Source organism: Amphiprion ocellaris, chromosome 13 (genome assembly GCF_022539595.1).
Source record: "Amphiprion ocellaris isolate individual 3 ecotype Okinawa chromosome 13, ASM2253959v1, whole genome shotgun sequence".
Taxonomy (NCBI): Eukaryota; Metazoa; Chordata; class Actinopteri; family Pomacentridae; genus Amphiprion; species Amphiprion ocellaris.
In genome coordinates, this window is record NC_072778.1 from 27,052,265 (window position 1) to 27,068,466 (window position 16,202).

The window sequence follows — 16,202 nt, forward strand, 5'->3', positions numbered from 1 at the left end:
ACTAGTCTGTGGCTACCTGGGTCACACCACCATCCACACCCACAGGAGGGTGGAGGGTGGGGGAGGCTGCAGCCAGTGATGACCCACGGCTGGCTTTGAGAGATCAACTTTGTGTTCTAAATACACCCACAACCCTTTGTCCCCCTCTCCCTCCACTAAAACGAGGCACTCTGAGCGCCTGCTCTGAAGGATGACAGACTTGATGTTGAGGTGTGTGTGGAGAGAGGTCAGTGTGGGGTGCCACTCTGGTTACACCTGGTCCAGGCCAGTGGCTTACCTTTGCCACGTTATTGTAGCTTGACCCTGGTCAACCCCCATGCTACTGTGGGTTTGGATTACCTTCTTTATTTAATGTATGTGAGAGTTGAGGTGATTCCTTTATCCTTAATTATTTTTTTAAATGTGTCCGACTCTGCCCAAGGATTTGTGGTGCATTAATAGATGTACTTGGGGACGCCTACACGGCCCATGTTCCCTTTCAGCTGATTCACTCAGTACAGCACATGTAGCATTGGACATGTATACACGTCCTGCAGAGCAGCCAACAAACTGAAGTGGGACCTGCAACATTTGAGTGCATGGTAGACCCAGCAGAAAGACAAAACGAGCCAGTGAAGGGATTGTCACATTCATATGATAAAACCCACCAAAGGTCTGTGGAGATGGCTAGCTAATGGCAGCACAGACATCACTCACAGATACATTTTTAAATAGAGCCCATAATATTGCCACCCCCTGGCAGTAAGGATGAGTATTGTTAAGATTTTATGAGTACTACTGCTCTTACCAATACTGCTAAACAAGGACGTACTTTAACAGTACTCTTATGGTTACCTTTTGTGATTTTCTTTTATAAGATTAAAAAAATATGCTCTTATGATAAAAATCTAAAAAGAAAAAAAAATCAATTAAGCAATCTTTTGAACAAATTGCTTGTATTGTTCCCTTGTCTAAAATTGTGTGTATTTCCTCCCTCAGTAGCGCTGCAGCCTTGTTCTCTACTAAACTATTTACTATCTAGAGGAAGAAAGGAGGCTTGAAATGAATTTGTGGGCCGCAACTGCTAATATGCTTCTAGTTAACCGTAGATGGAGGACTTTTACCCTCTGGTTCGCTGGATAGGAATGGCACAACCTGATTGCTCTGATTTGTTTGATTTGCAGTTTCTTGAAGATAGAATACAATCTTGGGTTTTCTTTATTTGTTGCAACATACGAACATTGTTGTTTATGGAAAGAACAAAAGACACCTTTCTTGGGACGCTGCAAGACATTGTGATTTGTTAAGATCAGGAAACATCTGAAGCACCTGAAATTTAAAGCACCCACCTGAGACATTAAAGTCAGTTACGTGCATGGACGAAATGTAGTTGAGTGACTCTTAGGTGAATGCAACAGAGATTGGGACTGAAACCCTCACTAGAACTAAGCAACAACTTATAAGGGTTGCCAGTGTCTGCATGTTGCTGGAGCTGGTCCTCCAAAAGCTGGAGTCAGATTTAGACTTCACAGATGAAATTCCAATAAGGGGATCATGACAGTTTTACTATTGAATCTTACTGGATAGCCAAAGCAGCTTGTACAAAGGTGGTCCATTTTAAGCTGGTGTTGTCTCAACTTTCAGAGGGATGAGCAGAGCTCTGTGGTGGAGGAGCTAAAAGTCCAGCTGGCGCAGAAAGAGAGGGAGCTGCAGATGATGAAGAAAGGAGCAGAAGAGCTCAGCTCACTTAAACAGCAAAACTTCCTCCTGCAGAGCAAGGTGCACAAACACAAAACACACAACAAAAGAGTTTCTTAAACAAAGCATTTTTTCCATTCTGTGTTGCTGTTTTACTTGGAAAAATTCACTACTGTCATACAGTCTGTGTATACTACACAGTGTGTGGTTTAGAGTAGGACTGCATGCTTTTGGTATACTATTGTACCAACCTGAATTTGCAAAAACTTTCATCCAGGTAGTCAATTTCTTTGTAAACATGGACATGTATATATACATAAAGTCTATGAAATTGCTGCCACCCAAAGGCTGACAAACAAAAAATGCAGTTCAGTGTAGTTTGATTAGACTGCTGCCAATATGTTGGTGACGTCAGTTGCACAACAGAACAGCCAGGTGTTATAATTAATGACATGACGGTGTGAGTCATGTCAGTTGATTTGTGTTTCGAAACAATTCCTTTGCATCTATTTTCAGTTCTGTTTAACAGCTACTTCAAAAGTGGCAGCACAATGTTGGTTCATGCTGCAGAAGAACAGTGTATCCACAGATTGTCCACACTTTCCTGTTACAATAAGATATGTACTGTGAAGTAAGTTCTCTGACAGCATAAGCAATAAATGTAGGTTAGTAGCAATAGTGGGACTGTGTAATCAGTTATTAAAAAAAAAAAAAAAAAAATCAAAAATAATCAGTGGAGCTATGGCTTTGTATTACGGTGCATCAGGAGCTCTAAATCTGCTGTGAAAATGATGAATGTTTAAAGTCCCTCTCTGGTCATTGATAAAACTCCTAAAATGTATCACTGTTCGTCAAAAAAGCATATTTAGATGTTTTTCTTCTGATACATGAATTGCTCACTGTTTTAGTGTCTTAGATTTAGGTCTACATTGTAGTAATTCAGTCACACACATTAGAACCAGAACCCGATTTTCAAGAGGGATAGTGACACTAAGAACCCCACCCTGCAAGTTGACAGCATTGGTTCCTTACTTGCATTATATATGAAACCTCAGAAATCCTTGTTTTTCAGAATGTGTTTATATTGCAGTTTTAAGGTGGAATTGCTCAGCCATGGAGTTTACTGTGCTTTTTTCCAACAGTTTGTATTCCAGCATATAGACAAAGCACCATATGGACATGTTAATAAGTTTTAAAAAAAACTTGGTTGGCACCAGAGCCCACAGGTGTGAATGTGCCTCTTTTTTTCTCACTGAACCGAGGTGCACTAGCATTTTTGATTTCAAAGACTGTCAGAGCCTTTTAAAACAGATCACAAATTTAGAGCATGTAGATGCCCAAAGGTGAATAGTAGATTGTCTTAGAGTAAGCATCAAACTCTAAGTGATAATTAAAACTTATCATATGGACATGAAAATACTTTGTTAAAGCGTTTTCTCTCCTACTTGGCTTACTGATTGTTCTGTGTATGACATGACTAACATGGGATACTTTTATTTATGTGAGACAGTGGAGAGATTAGTGGAAGAGACAGCAGTGTGTAGCTTTTGATGTTCATTTCCTGTCCAAGAACTGGTCATTATATTCAATAACACAGACTTAAAACTGGTCAGTTATGCTTGTTAAATGTGAGACATGGGATTAAAGGGACTCAGTGATACTGTGTTTTGATTTTCCAACTTTGTTTGAAATCTTTCTTTAAAGTTTAATTTTTGAAATGCATCACGGTGGAATCGCTGCGAAAGTATGATGGAACAATTTGTAGGAGACAGTAGAATTAAGACTGAGATAAATGTTAGATTGGTGGGAACACCATTCTATTTTTTCAATGTATTTATATACTGACTTCATCAAAATCCCAACTTAAACCTAATTAAGGGCCTGTAGACTGTGCTGAATTACAAATTTGTGTCAGAAATCCAACATACATAGTTGAACTACAACAATTCTGTCAAGAGAAGTGGTCAAAGACACAAGTAGCAAATTGCCAGAAGCTTATGGCCGTTTACCAAAAGCACCGAATTGAGGTGAAAAGGGACAAAGGGCATTAACCAAATGTTAATTAATTTCATTAGTCTTGCTGTAAGTTTTAACAAAACTGATTGTCATATTTCCAGAAGGCCTATAATCTATGAAAGAAGCAAAATGCTTGATTGTTTTTTTGTGACTAAGACGCATGTGTTTCAGTGATTCCATCATTGAAGATTACGAGTTACAGGAGTAATTGGAAACTCAAGACTGTTGCCATGATATACATGGTTTTTATAAAAGTTTGTAGACTTTTGTACACAATTGTATTTACCTGGACAAAGTTGTGTGTAAGCTGACCACCACTTGAATGCACATGCCATACTGGGGCACAACCACTTTAACAGTACACTGTTGTCATGGTAGCGTATGATATATGTAAGTGCTACTAAGGTATGTAGTGAATAAGCTGTAGTTTTTCACTCCTCAGTTGCAAACTGCAGAAGAAGCTAGTCGGAAGAAGAGTTGTATGGAGACTGCAGACCCTGCTACAGAGGAGAAGCTCCAGGAGATTGATAAAGAAATAAAAGAGCAGGAGACACTCATCAAAGGTTACCAGCAGGTTTGTGTCCCTGAAGACTATGTCTTAATATGACTGTGTTCACTCTTCATTTGTGACCTCCTCTTTGATTTTCATTTCATCCCTTCTCCTTTTGTATATCTACATTATCTCCAAGCTCCAAGTCAAAATTTTATCAGACTTTGTTGAAAGCACTCTAGGTTTGCAAATGGCAGCAGTTTGCCTCTATACATTTAAATGCCTCCGCAACAACACACAGCTATGGCTAAAAGTATCATTTTTGGGCCATCCATCCATCCATCAATGCATCCATCCATCCATCCATCCATCTTGTTCTTTTGAAAGCAGTAATCTTGTGCCTTTAAGCCACAGTAAACCTAAGGTGTTCTGCAGGAGAACGAGAAGCTGTATTTGCAGATGAAGGCTCAGCAAGCCACAAGTAAAGCCAATGAGGAGGCCATGTTCAATGAAAACCAGAGGCTACTGAATGAGCTGGCTTTCACAAGGTGGGTTCCACATCTACCAAGTCTATGATCATCATGCACCCATTCATGTTCCAAATGTGAATGGGTGTTTATGATTAATGTGGGCAGTCACATGTGTTCTTCATTGGTTTTATCATGTTCTTCCATTCTCATCAGGGAGCAGCTGAATAAAACTTCAAGGCCTGTGGGAAATGTTTGCCTAATGGATCACACTCAACGCATTACAGGCCTTTTAGCTCAAGTACAGGAACTTAAGGTTAGTACTGCTATCATTGGAATACTGTAGAAGTGAAGCTCTATGTCAGACCCCTCATACTCAGTAGATATTTGTTTCTCTGTGCAGAGGAATGAGGCCAAGCTGTATGTGGACATTCACAACCTGAAGCAAGAAAATAAAGCTCTTGAGGTTGACCTGCAACTAATAAAGAACAGGAGAGACTTGGCTAAAGACCAAACCATTTCCACCTCAGGTAAAAAAAAAGTGCTAATCTAAAAACTTTCTAAAGATATTTACAAGTAATCTTTGGTTTTCCTGACACTGAGTGTGTTTACATGGACAGGAGTGTCTCTGTTATGAGACTTATCTGTTTTAAGTTTAGTATGAGGTTTACATGTAGCAACAGAGAAATCTGGTGCTTCTTAACCCTATAGTTTTTAACATCTTTGTTACTGATTACTGCAAGCTGTTGGCACAGATTTCTCAAAAGCAGAATATGGGCTTATAACACGGTGTCCCTAAGAGCTCGGTGTTGTGTTTGCAGTGTTTTTTTCTAATTCTGTGCCCCTGTTGTCAGATTTGCACGTGTTTCCTGAAGTTGCACTGCATTGAGCTCTCAAGGCCACCATAGTATACAGGCTTACATGTGCACATGCATAAACCGGATACTTGTGTACTCAAAAAACCACATTACAACTGTGATACTTAGTCCAGGTAAACACACAGTATATATCAGTTCTGAATGTGTCAGGTGATAAGACTTCTGAGATGGGTGTACTGGAGAACAAACACAGAGAGGAAGTGGTGGCCCTGAAGAAGAAGCTGCAGTGGTTTGCTAAGAACCAGGTGCTGCTGGACAGAGATGCTGGCAGGCTGAAGGCAGCTACAGCTGAGATACAACTGCTCAAAGACCAGGTAAGGCTCTGCTCACACATGCTGTTTATATCCTAATTCTCATTTTTACCTTCAGTATACCCTTGCTTAGCAGCTTCTGTTTCAGTACAAAGTCCTCCAGGCCTAATCTTTTCATGGCACCAACATTCATTTATAGCTTTTGTGAACTTGACAAAAACACTATTTGGTCACGTAGTTATCATCCTTACCTTCATTTTAAATTATATTTTTTACTGACAAGGTGACCTTGCCTTGCTGAACAATCAATGAAAACATTGTACTTGCCTCTGTATGTTGGATCATGTATAAAGGTCTACAATTTGCTCTGGGTCTCCTTTATAAACATTTTCAAAGGTAATTCCTATTTAGCACATATTTCAATGTTCCGTTTGACCTTTTACGTTTGCAACACCAGAAGCATTGTATCATGTCAAACTGAATCAAACTTATTTAAAAACATATAAACATTTCATTAACTGGATCTGAAATTCATTTTTTTCTATTTTTACTTATGATGTCTGCTTTAGTATGAAGTAAATATTTTTGTGAGCTGAAAGTGTGCTGACAGCCAGTCACAGCTCTACAGTTTAACAGAGCTTCTTGTGTAGGAAGTAACATATTGTCTCCATTTCAGGTAGAAACACTGAAACAGGCAGTTGGCAAAAGAAGCACCGAGCAGCAGAGAAGAGCCAGAGAAAAATCTCTGAACATGAAGAGGATGCAGGACTTGGAGAGACAGGTTACATAACAGCAACAAGCAAATGAACCAGACTTATTATACTCCCTCCCCACACCATGCGTATCCAGTGTTTACGGTTTTCCTTTCTTTACCAGGTGAAGGAACTGGAGCAAATTCTAAGAAGCAGAAACCCAAACTCGCTACCTGCCCTGATTTATGCTGCAGCCACGGCTGCTAGTCATGAAGATGTGGGTGCAGCCAAGACATCTCCACCTAGCCAGATAACTGCTCTGCTAGAGCGAAGGATTCAGCGTCTGGAGACTGAGCTGGAGAGTCATGATGAGGAGGCCAAATGCAGCCTGCGGGCAATGGAACAGCAGTTCCACAGAATCAAGGTACTGAACTAAAGTAAATTAAAGCTGCAAGCAGTGTTGAACGAGTCCTCGCATCCTTACTGGTCAGCGAATCCAAGCATGAACACCTGGTGGCGCTGCGACTGAGAGTGTATTTTAGCCGGACTCTGATCACACATGTAAAGTTTCAGGCAAGATATGCAGCACGTCCTGTCCATTCACCAGGTGGTGCTATCACTGTGACTGTATATTGGTCTATGGAATTCATCAGGGCTGGACTCTGATCACACATGTAAAGTCTGAGGCAGATTGGAGCATGTACAGGCCAGTTACACAGCCTTTCCTGTGTCATGGGAATTGTCAAAATTCCACAAGCTGCCATTTCAACGCCCTCAGACTTTTGCAGAGCATTTTGATAACTTTTGATCACCCACGCCTGCTGTACATGCTGGACAAATTTCAGCTCTGTTGGAGTTACCCTGGTTGAGTTTGTAGGTTTTGAAAAAGTGCAAAATTCGGTACAGAATGGTCTAACAATTGAAACATAATTCAAAATGGCAGAGTTAGTTTTTCAGCATTTTTAACTGCAATGTCAGGTGAATATACACTATTTATCATGTACTATATTTCCTGATGGTATTACTACAGCAGCATTTTTATACTGCAAACATGTAAACTGTGTTCATTTAAGATGACACATAAATTACAATTTGGAGAAGTGTCTTGTCAGAGCTCAGTGCCAGAACTAAAACTCCCAGGAACAGTGCTGTGATAAGCACCGATTTTTAGTGTAGTGGCCATAATGCATCACTTGTAGATTTGATACGTGATGAACACACGCCCAACACACGTTTTCCCCAGACACAGTTACTGGACAAGAAGCAGGTGTAAACTGTGAAGTAAATGTTTACCTTTTGTCCTTATTGCCTTTTGCCTTTATTACATAGTGATAATGGAGAGAGGCAAGAAAGACAGGAGAGGGAGAAAGGGGAGGAAATACAGCAAAGGGCATAGGCTATATTTTAACCCAGGCCGCTGTAGTAAGCATTAAGCCAAGTTTTTCAGTGTGTGAATAAGCCACTGTATTAAGCAGCATTCATGGGAATGAACCAGGTACCATTTTTAAATTCTGATACAATTAAATATGTTCCAAAGAGGAACTAGTATGAAATGTAACAAACGATTAGAGAAAAATAGCTGCATGCCACTTTACTAAAAACCCACCTTTGTCTCTGTTTCCAATAATTTTATGCTAAATGTGATCAATATTACCAGAATATCCTTTGATGATGAATTCAAATAGGATCATAGAACAGTTTCTAGTGTTTTCTGGTTGATATAAACTACAGTCAGACACAATGTTGCATCAAACGCATTTCAAAATTTCCTCTCAGCCAGGATCCATGAAAAGAATAAGCAGAAATGCTCAAGAAAATGGAGGTAGAGACAAAGGGTTTGATCAATGACTATATGTGTTTGTGTGTACTGTGAAGCTCCGCTACGAGCAGCAGATTTCAGAATTGGAGCAGCAGCTGCAACAGAAACAGCAGGATGAAGGAGCAGGTTTGTCAAAACCATGGATGTCAAAGATTCAGACTCTGGAGGAAAAACTGCAACGTGAGAAGGAGAGCAGCCAAGAGAAAGAGAACTCTCTCCAAAACCTGATTCAGTCTCTTCAGCAGCAGCTAAAGCACAAGGTGGGTATAGCCATTACTAAGGTCAGTAAGTTATAAAAAAAAAAAAAAAAAACAGGGTTTCTTTGAAACTTTGAAATATTGGACTGTAGGTTATTGGACTGTGTGTGATTACATATTACATGCTTATACAAACCCAGGAGAATCCCGCCCCGCAAAAGACCCAGCCAAGTCCAGGCCGACAGCAACGTCAAGCCGAGGCAGCATTTGGCATTCGGATAGAGAGGCTGAACCAAGAGGTTGCCACCAAAACACGAACCATTCAGGACCTGACTCGTACTGTGGAGAGACTGCAGAAAGAGAGGAGGAACATGTTGTCTTTACCTAACCTACGGCCAGAAATACGTTCCACAGAGAGCAAACAGCAACAAGGCCTGACCAAAACACTTTGTTCCCCTACCATACAAGAGACATGTGCAGGGGAAGAAACGTTTCCAGCTGCACAGTATGAAAAGACCTACCAGCCCACTGTCTTTACAGGTATGTTTTATTTTTCTTTTTTTCCATGGTTGACTTTTCTCTGCATGCCTTGGTAACTGTATTCTATGATGTCAGAAAGGATAAAGAACTGTTGCTAATAACCAACTGATGCTAAGGAACAATGATAGTACAAACATGGATAATTTCAGCTAATTAACACTATATCCACTTGTCAACAAAATGCAGTATGTAATGAAGCTAAAAAATATCAATCATTAATATACATATTGACTCCTGTGTCTATTCACCCTCATAGAAAATTGCCTTTTGTAGCTGAACTAGGTGAAGGCAGTAGCAGATATTTGAACCTCGTACTTTAACATATCTCCTTCTGACAGGAAGTCATATCTCAGAGGTTCTGCAGGAGAATGAGGCTCTGAAGCAGCGTGTGGAGCTGCTGGAGCTGCAGGGTGAGCAAGAGAGGGAGGCACTAAAGGCTGATGCTGTACAAGCCAAGGAGGAGCTGTGCAGGTATGTGCATCTGTGTGAATACACTGACTGACACTTTGTGCTCTGCATGAATGCAAAGAAATGATGGGCTGTAATGTGATCTGCTAGGCTGAAGGAGCACTTTGCAGAGCAACTGTCTTCAATGAAGGCAGAACACCTCTTAGTGGTGGATCGTCTGCGGGCAACCCATGCCCTGGAGCACTCATCCTCAAAGGTTGCCGAACTGACCAATAAGCTCAACACTCAGGAGGTATGGGCTTAATAACCAACCAGACAACTAACAGGAATTCCTGCAAATGATCCTGTTGCTTACATTTTTACATCTACTTATAGATTTGGATAAAACAGCTGCAAGAGCAGTTGAAGGAGCTGCAGGGTTCCAAAGATGCACTTGCAATATCCAGGACCAGAGAAAATGTTCTGCAGGAGCAGGTGAGCAAGTACAGAATGGCAATGGTCATGATTAAGTTCTTTTTTTTTCATTTCAAATGTACTTATAAAGTGTCAATTCATAGCATATTTTGTCTCATAGCATTTAACATAGCAACATGAAGACCTTACAGATTTTGAACAGAAAAACAAAACAAATCCAAAGTTTTCTTTATATCTCTTTTGAGCAAATACTTATAATACAGTGGGAAGAACAAAAAAAAACTCTTTACTGGGAAAGACAAAAAAACTAAAACCTTTGACAGAACCAGGCTCAGGGAAGGCAACCTATGCCTTAACCCCCAGAGCAAGCTCTAAGGCAACAGTGGAAAAAAACCCCTCCCTTTTAACGGGAAGAAACCTTGAGCAGAACCCGGCTTTTTATATTGGGGGACCCATCTGCTGCTGGCCAGCGGGTTGAGAGGGACAGAAGAGGTAGAGGGGGTGGAGGGGAGGGAGAGAAAGTGACGGGAGAAGAGGGGGTGAGGAACAAGGAAAAATACAACACATTGGGATACATGCATGACAAGAGTAACAGATGATACATACAAAGTAAAAGCCATCAATGAAACTGATACATAAGTTTACTGATATGATGTAAGGCTCTAGTATTAAATATACTACATACATAGCTGGTAGTAAAATTCAAGCAGTATGTAGATGAGCATATCAAGTATAGTGAGGGTGATGCAGAGTAGATTGGGGGAAATGGGCAGCTGGAAGCAGTGGGCTGGAGGAAGGTCAGCAGCAGCATCCCACAGTGGACATGATGGAGACGAGGCCAGTTGGTAGGAGAACAACCACAGATCTGAAGCATCCAGCTCTGGGACCAGGGACACTCAGAGAAAGGACACATGGGGAAACAGAGTGAATGCAATGCAATAACGGTCTATATAGTAAATACAAAGGTAATGAGAGAGGGGATCAGTGCATCCAGAGAGGTCCCCCAGCAGCCTAGGCCTATAGCAGCATAACTAGAGGCAGAACTAAGGTATGTCGAAGAAGAAATCAGTTGTGCCCCATACATGTGGACTCCAGCTGACCCCCTTAGGGTCCCCCAGTCAGTCCTAACTATAAGCTTTGTCAAAAAGGAAGGTTTTAAGCCTGGTCTTAAAAATAGAGAGGGTGTCCGCCTCCCGAACCCAAACTGGGAGCTGGTTCCACAGGAGAGGCGCCTGATAACTGAAGGCTCTGCCTCACATTCTACTTTTAGAGATTCTAGGAACAACAAGTAAGCCTGCAGTCTGAGAGCGAAGAGTTCTGCTAGGATAATATGGTACTATCAGGTCTTTAAGATATGATGGAGATTGGTTGTTAAGAGCTTTATATGTCATAAGAAGGATTTTGAATTCTATTCTAGATTTAACAGGAAGCCAATGAAGAGAAACCAATATAGGAGAAATATGATCTCTCTTGCTAACTCCCGTCAGTACTCTGGCTGCAGCGTTTTGGATCAGCTATAGATGTTTCAGAGAGCTATTGGGACAACCTGATAATAAGGAATTACAGTAGTCAAGCCTAGAAGTAACAAATGCATGGACTAGTTTTTCTGCATCATTCTGAGACAGAATGTTCCTGATTTTTACAATATTTCTCAGGTGAAAGAAGGAAGTCCTACAGACTTGTTTTGTGTGTGAGTTTAAGGACATATCCTGGTCAAAAATAACTCTGAGTTTCCTCACAGTAGTACTGGAGGCCAATGTAATGCCATCCAGAGTAACTATATGCTTTGAAAGCAAGTTTCTGAGATGCTTAGGGCCAAATGCAATAACTCCAGTCTTATCTGAGTTTAGTAGCAGGAAATTACAGGTCTTTATGTCCTTAAGACAATTTTGTGTCAAAATGTTGTTTGTCATGAGACGTAATAGTCTTCACAAGTGTGTATTGTTGGTAGTGAGCTGAGTAATAACTTTTTTGAACAACAGTATGTTGGATGAAAATTATATCACAGTGTTGCAACTTCCAGGTTGGCCTGATGCTGACAGTGTTGCCTCATTGTTGTAGTGTGTAAACTCAGACACAAATGATACAAGTGCGTCTGACTTAATGTCACATGACCCATGAATTTCCAAAGGAATTCAGAATGTATCTTAGTCTACATGAGCACTGCATTTGGAATGGGCATCTCAGCTGCTTTGACCATGCTACTATATATGCACAAGTACTTTTCCAGGACAGATAAGATATAATGAACTTCCGGCATCTGTAAAGGGTGAAATTTTGTAAAGGATAAACACATCTTTCTGTGTTGGTTAATTGATAATAACACTCTCTTAAAAAGTTACAAGCACAGTGGAATAACTATATGACATAATCTGGAAACACAACATCAACCTGGGTAACACGCAGACAAGGAATGGATGGAATAAATAAATCTCCACATGACACCTGTGGAGATTTATTACACACATTCTACAGACATGTTGTACAGAAGTTTACTTCCCATGACAGCTAGAAAAAGTATTGAAGTCCGATGTAGAATAAAACACGTTAAATGCCATTTCAGGCCATATATAAGTGCTCAGACTTTAAATGTTCTATTAAAAGCACATGCAGCACATAGGATATTTTAGTAGCTTTGACACGAGCTGGCAATACTGTTCTTTTCTGTCAGGCAGAGAAGTCGAATAAAGTATAGTTATTTAGAATCAACAGTTTTGGACAAATTGTGTTCTAAGGTTTTGAGAATGTATTCAAAGTTGAATGAACTCAACACTGATAAAATATTTTCTCCACATGTTAGAAAAATATAGCATATTTGCTAAAATGGGTGCTTTAGATGTTCCTTACAATACTAAGCGCTGTGAGATGGCATATATTGTAAATCTGCACTATATAAATAAAATTCAATGGAACTGGATTTGCAGATGACACAAATGCCATTACTTTGGAAAGAGCATCTCCTGAATTTTATCTGTTTTCCACAGCAGATGTTTTGAATATCACATCTCTGCTCCATGATAGTTTCTTGTAAACCATGTAGCACATCTACTCTACATCGCCCTCACTATACTTGATATGCTCATCTACACACGGTTTGCATCTCACTACCAGTATTTCATTTTGTATTTAGCTAACCATACTGCTGCAGGAACTAAAGGAAGCTAAAGAAGCTCAGAGCCCAGAGGTGAAACTATTGTGTAGCCTGGAGACGAAGATCCTCAACATCGAGCTCAAATACCAGCACAAAGAGGAGGAGCTGCAGCAGGTACCAATAAGAGTGCAGTTTTGGTACATGTTAATATAAAATCAACCTAAAGTTTTATTGATCTCAAACTGTCACTGTTGAACCTTCTGAGTGCTTGTGACTTTAGGAGAAATTATTTTTGAACTAAAGAATCCATAAATTGGATCTTTCCATAAGCCATACCTGTAGGAACCCATAAGGTCCAGGGTCTAGGTTCTGTCTTGTCTATGTTTTAAAAACCAGATTGTTTCAGATACAAAGACATGGCCTTACATGTTGGTCCCCGTTCACATCCTTCAAATAATGCTCCTTTTATCTTGAAATGTGTTTGATTTTTTAAAATTCTTCTCTTAGGAGTCCCTTAGCAGTGGACTGTATGATATTTCAAGTAGACTAGTGGGTTGAGTGGACAATAATACAGGTTTCTTAAATATTTTAATCATTCACCAAGCTGGTAAAATTAAAGTGCTGTTCGGTATAATTGCGTGAACCACACTAAACATGGACAAGATAAAAGACAAGGGCTGGTAAGGATATAAGGAAGATATTAACTACTGAGCACATTCAAGTGTTATGTGTGACTTTAAAATGTCACTATTGTAAAGACCAGCGCTCCAGGACTGGCTGCATGTCTTAGAACCTGCTGGTCCTTCTGTAATTCTGTACCATTCAGTCATGCTCTTGTTTTCTCCTCAGACTAAGGACAAGGGTTTCTAGCAGAGCATTGTATTTTAACGAGATGATCAGTGTTATGGTTTTAATTTGGTGGCCAATCAGTGTGCACTCATATGTCAGTGGTGACATAGATGGTGGATGGAATGATGCATACATTGTCAGATTAGTACAGTATTTAAAGTATATCAAGAGTTGGCATACAGTCTTCTCCCTTACTAGCCAACATGCTTGAAGACACTGAGCCCATGTCCCCTGCAGGTGATTGAGGGAGCGTGGCAGACAGCGGGTGTGGATCATCAGTCTGAGGTGGAACGCTGGAAGCGCCTGGCTCAGGACAAAAGCAGACAGCTAGAAGTTTTCCGTCTGGAGCTGGATTCCATCCTGGACATCCTGAGACATCTTCAAAGACATGGATTGGTCCTCCCCACTCCTGACCTCCCCGTCACAGCCCTGTTCCCTCAGACAACGTAATGTGTGCTCAAGATTTCAAAGCTGATACTGAAAATTGTGTTCTGATGCCAGTTTATCAGTATGTGAGTATTTTAAGTAGTTCACTTGATTTGCATCTCAGACAGCCAGTAATATTAGCCAACATGCTACATATCAAACTCAATGCTGATTTCTGTTACCAGATTAGCTCTGCTACCTATCATTAATAGATAATGTACAAATGCAAACTAAGCCAGAAACGTTTGAAGCTGTTCCTTTGGTGTAAATTTTGTAGTAACTTGTTACTTTTTAGTTTGTAATTTATTGCAGAGACACTGGAAATAAATGTTTATGTCTACATATTTACTGAGCTATATTATATTCAGTACACTGTACTTATCTTATTGCACTGAACTGTGTATCACCAGCACTGTGTGTTGGACTTTCTGTCACTTGTTAACAATACAAACCTTCTCCATCGTGTATTTTTCTTTACATTATAGAAGCAAGGGAATGGGTCCTTTAAATGAAGTACAATTACAAAGTAAAAGTCTCAATAAATGAAAATTTTATTTGAACTCTCTCTAATCATTTTAGATTATTTTTATCACTGTGAGTTGTAAAAATGCAACAAACCAGACTCACTTGACTATTAAATGCATCACATTTTTTTAAAAGAACGGCTCCTTTAAACATAATACAACTACAAAATAAAAGTCCCAATAAAAGAATATTACACCCACGGTTAATGGTACCTAATCATTTAAAAATATATATATTATAATATATATATATATATTTTTTTTACCTTTGGGGTTTCCTTAAATGACAACAAGCCAGCCTCACCTGACAGAAAAAAGCTGATTTCTGCTCTCTGTGTTAATCATAAAAACAAACCAGCTGCGGTCTCACTCACTTTGTAGGTACTTTCTGTCAGCTTGCTCACATCATCCGGACCCCGAGACATGAATGCAGGTTGTTTCTTCAGCCCAGAAATAGAAAAAAAGCTTCAACAATACAAAAAAGAATAATAAAAAAACAAAACAAAAAGAGAAATAAAAAATCTGGTGTGTGGTGTTAATCCAGATGCTCCCTCAGTCCCGGTAGTAAATCCCAGAGCCGCTGCTGCTCCCAGACTCCGCTCATGTGGCCACAGAGACGCTCAGCACCACGGAGGACGGACGCACCGATCACCGGGACACCAAGAGACATTCAATGAGCTATCTTTTTGCAAAACGTTATGAACAAACTAAAATTTCTCAAGAGAATTAAATGCAATCTCAACAATATTACGCCTCTGTTTATCATTTACATTATGTGCATTACAACTTACAGATCATAGTGTGTCTACAAAGGCACAAAATGCATATATGTAATATTTAAAGTTGTGGCAAAACAGTGGACAAATTCAAAATAGCAGTTACTTTTATTGAAAAATTGCAGCTAATCTGTCTCTGTAATTTTTTTTTATACTTTGCAATGTCATCCTGTGGGCCAGATTGGATTCTCTGTTGGTCTGGTTTTGGCCCGCGGGCCGTATGTTTGACACCCCTGATCTAACATACAACCAAGCAAAGGAGCAAGATAAAAATCACATATATCAAACCACTTGGTTGTGTTGGACTATAAGTCTGTATGTAGCAGACACCCTTCATCACAGTTTTTTGTGTTTAGTAAATATTTTCTTGGTGGAGGAATGCAGAGTATAATTACAACCAAGCTAATATAATCATGAGACTAAAATAATGACAAATTTACCTCAGCAACTGTTAAGTTGAAACTGAGACTCTGGACCAACTATCATTCTAATATATGTTGTAAAATTAAGATTCAAAACATTAACCAAGCTGAAGATCAAAAGTACACAAAAGTGTGTGTTCCCATATATATTCTGCTGTATAAAACTTTGCATATTACTCTTCCTTTACTTGTTGACAGCATTAATGAAATTCATTAGTGCCGTAAGAGTCACTGAAATATGAGTTTTAATTAATACTTAGCTGAA

General features: G+C 39.7%; 1 protein-coding gene across 6 annotated transcripts in view; it reads left to right on the forward strand.

Moving 5' to 3' along the window:
- The window catches only part of cep162 (centrosomal protein 162), a 34,576-nt gene extending 19,801 nt beyond the window's left edge, over positions 1–14,775 (forward strand). For 5 of the 6 annotated variants that reach the window (XM_035952870.2, XM_035952867.2, XM_035952868.2 and 2 more), the window contains 15 exons: positions 1,624–1,758; positions 4,136–4,267; positions 4,619–4,731; positions 4,867–4,966; positions 5,054–5,180; positions 5,664–5,842; positions 6,456–6,560; positions 6,656–6,895; positions 8,347–8,550; positions 8,688–9,027; positions 9,366–9,498; positions 9,586–9,727; positions 9,811–9,909; positions 12,980–13,114; positions 14,027–14,775. In XM_035952870.2, coding sequence (XP_035808763.2) covers positions 1,624–1,758; positions 4,136–4,267; positions 4,619–4,731; positions 4,867–4,966; positions 5,054–5,180; positions 5,664–5,842; positions 6,456–6,560; positions 6,656–6,895; positions 8,347–8,550; positions 8,688–9,027; positions 9,366–9,498; positions 9,586–9,727; positions 9,811–9,909; positions 12,980–13,114; positions 14,027–14,239 — 2,397 coding nt within the window. In that variant the 3' untranslated portion in view covers positions 14,240–14,775. The remainder of the gene's footprint in view (positions 1–1,623; positions 1,759–4,135; positions 4,268–4,618; positions 4,732–4,866; positions 4,967–5,053; positions 5,181–5,663; positions 5,843–6,455; positions 6,561–6,655; positions 6,896–8,346; positions 8,551–8,687; positions 9,028–9,365; positions 9,499–9,585; positions 9,728–9,810; positions 9,910–12,979; positions 13,115–14,026) is intronic. The other variant, XM_035952869.2, reaches the window with a different exon arrangement.
- Positions 14,776–16,202: the final 1,427 nt, after the last annotated feature.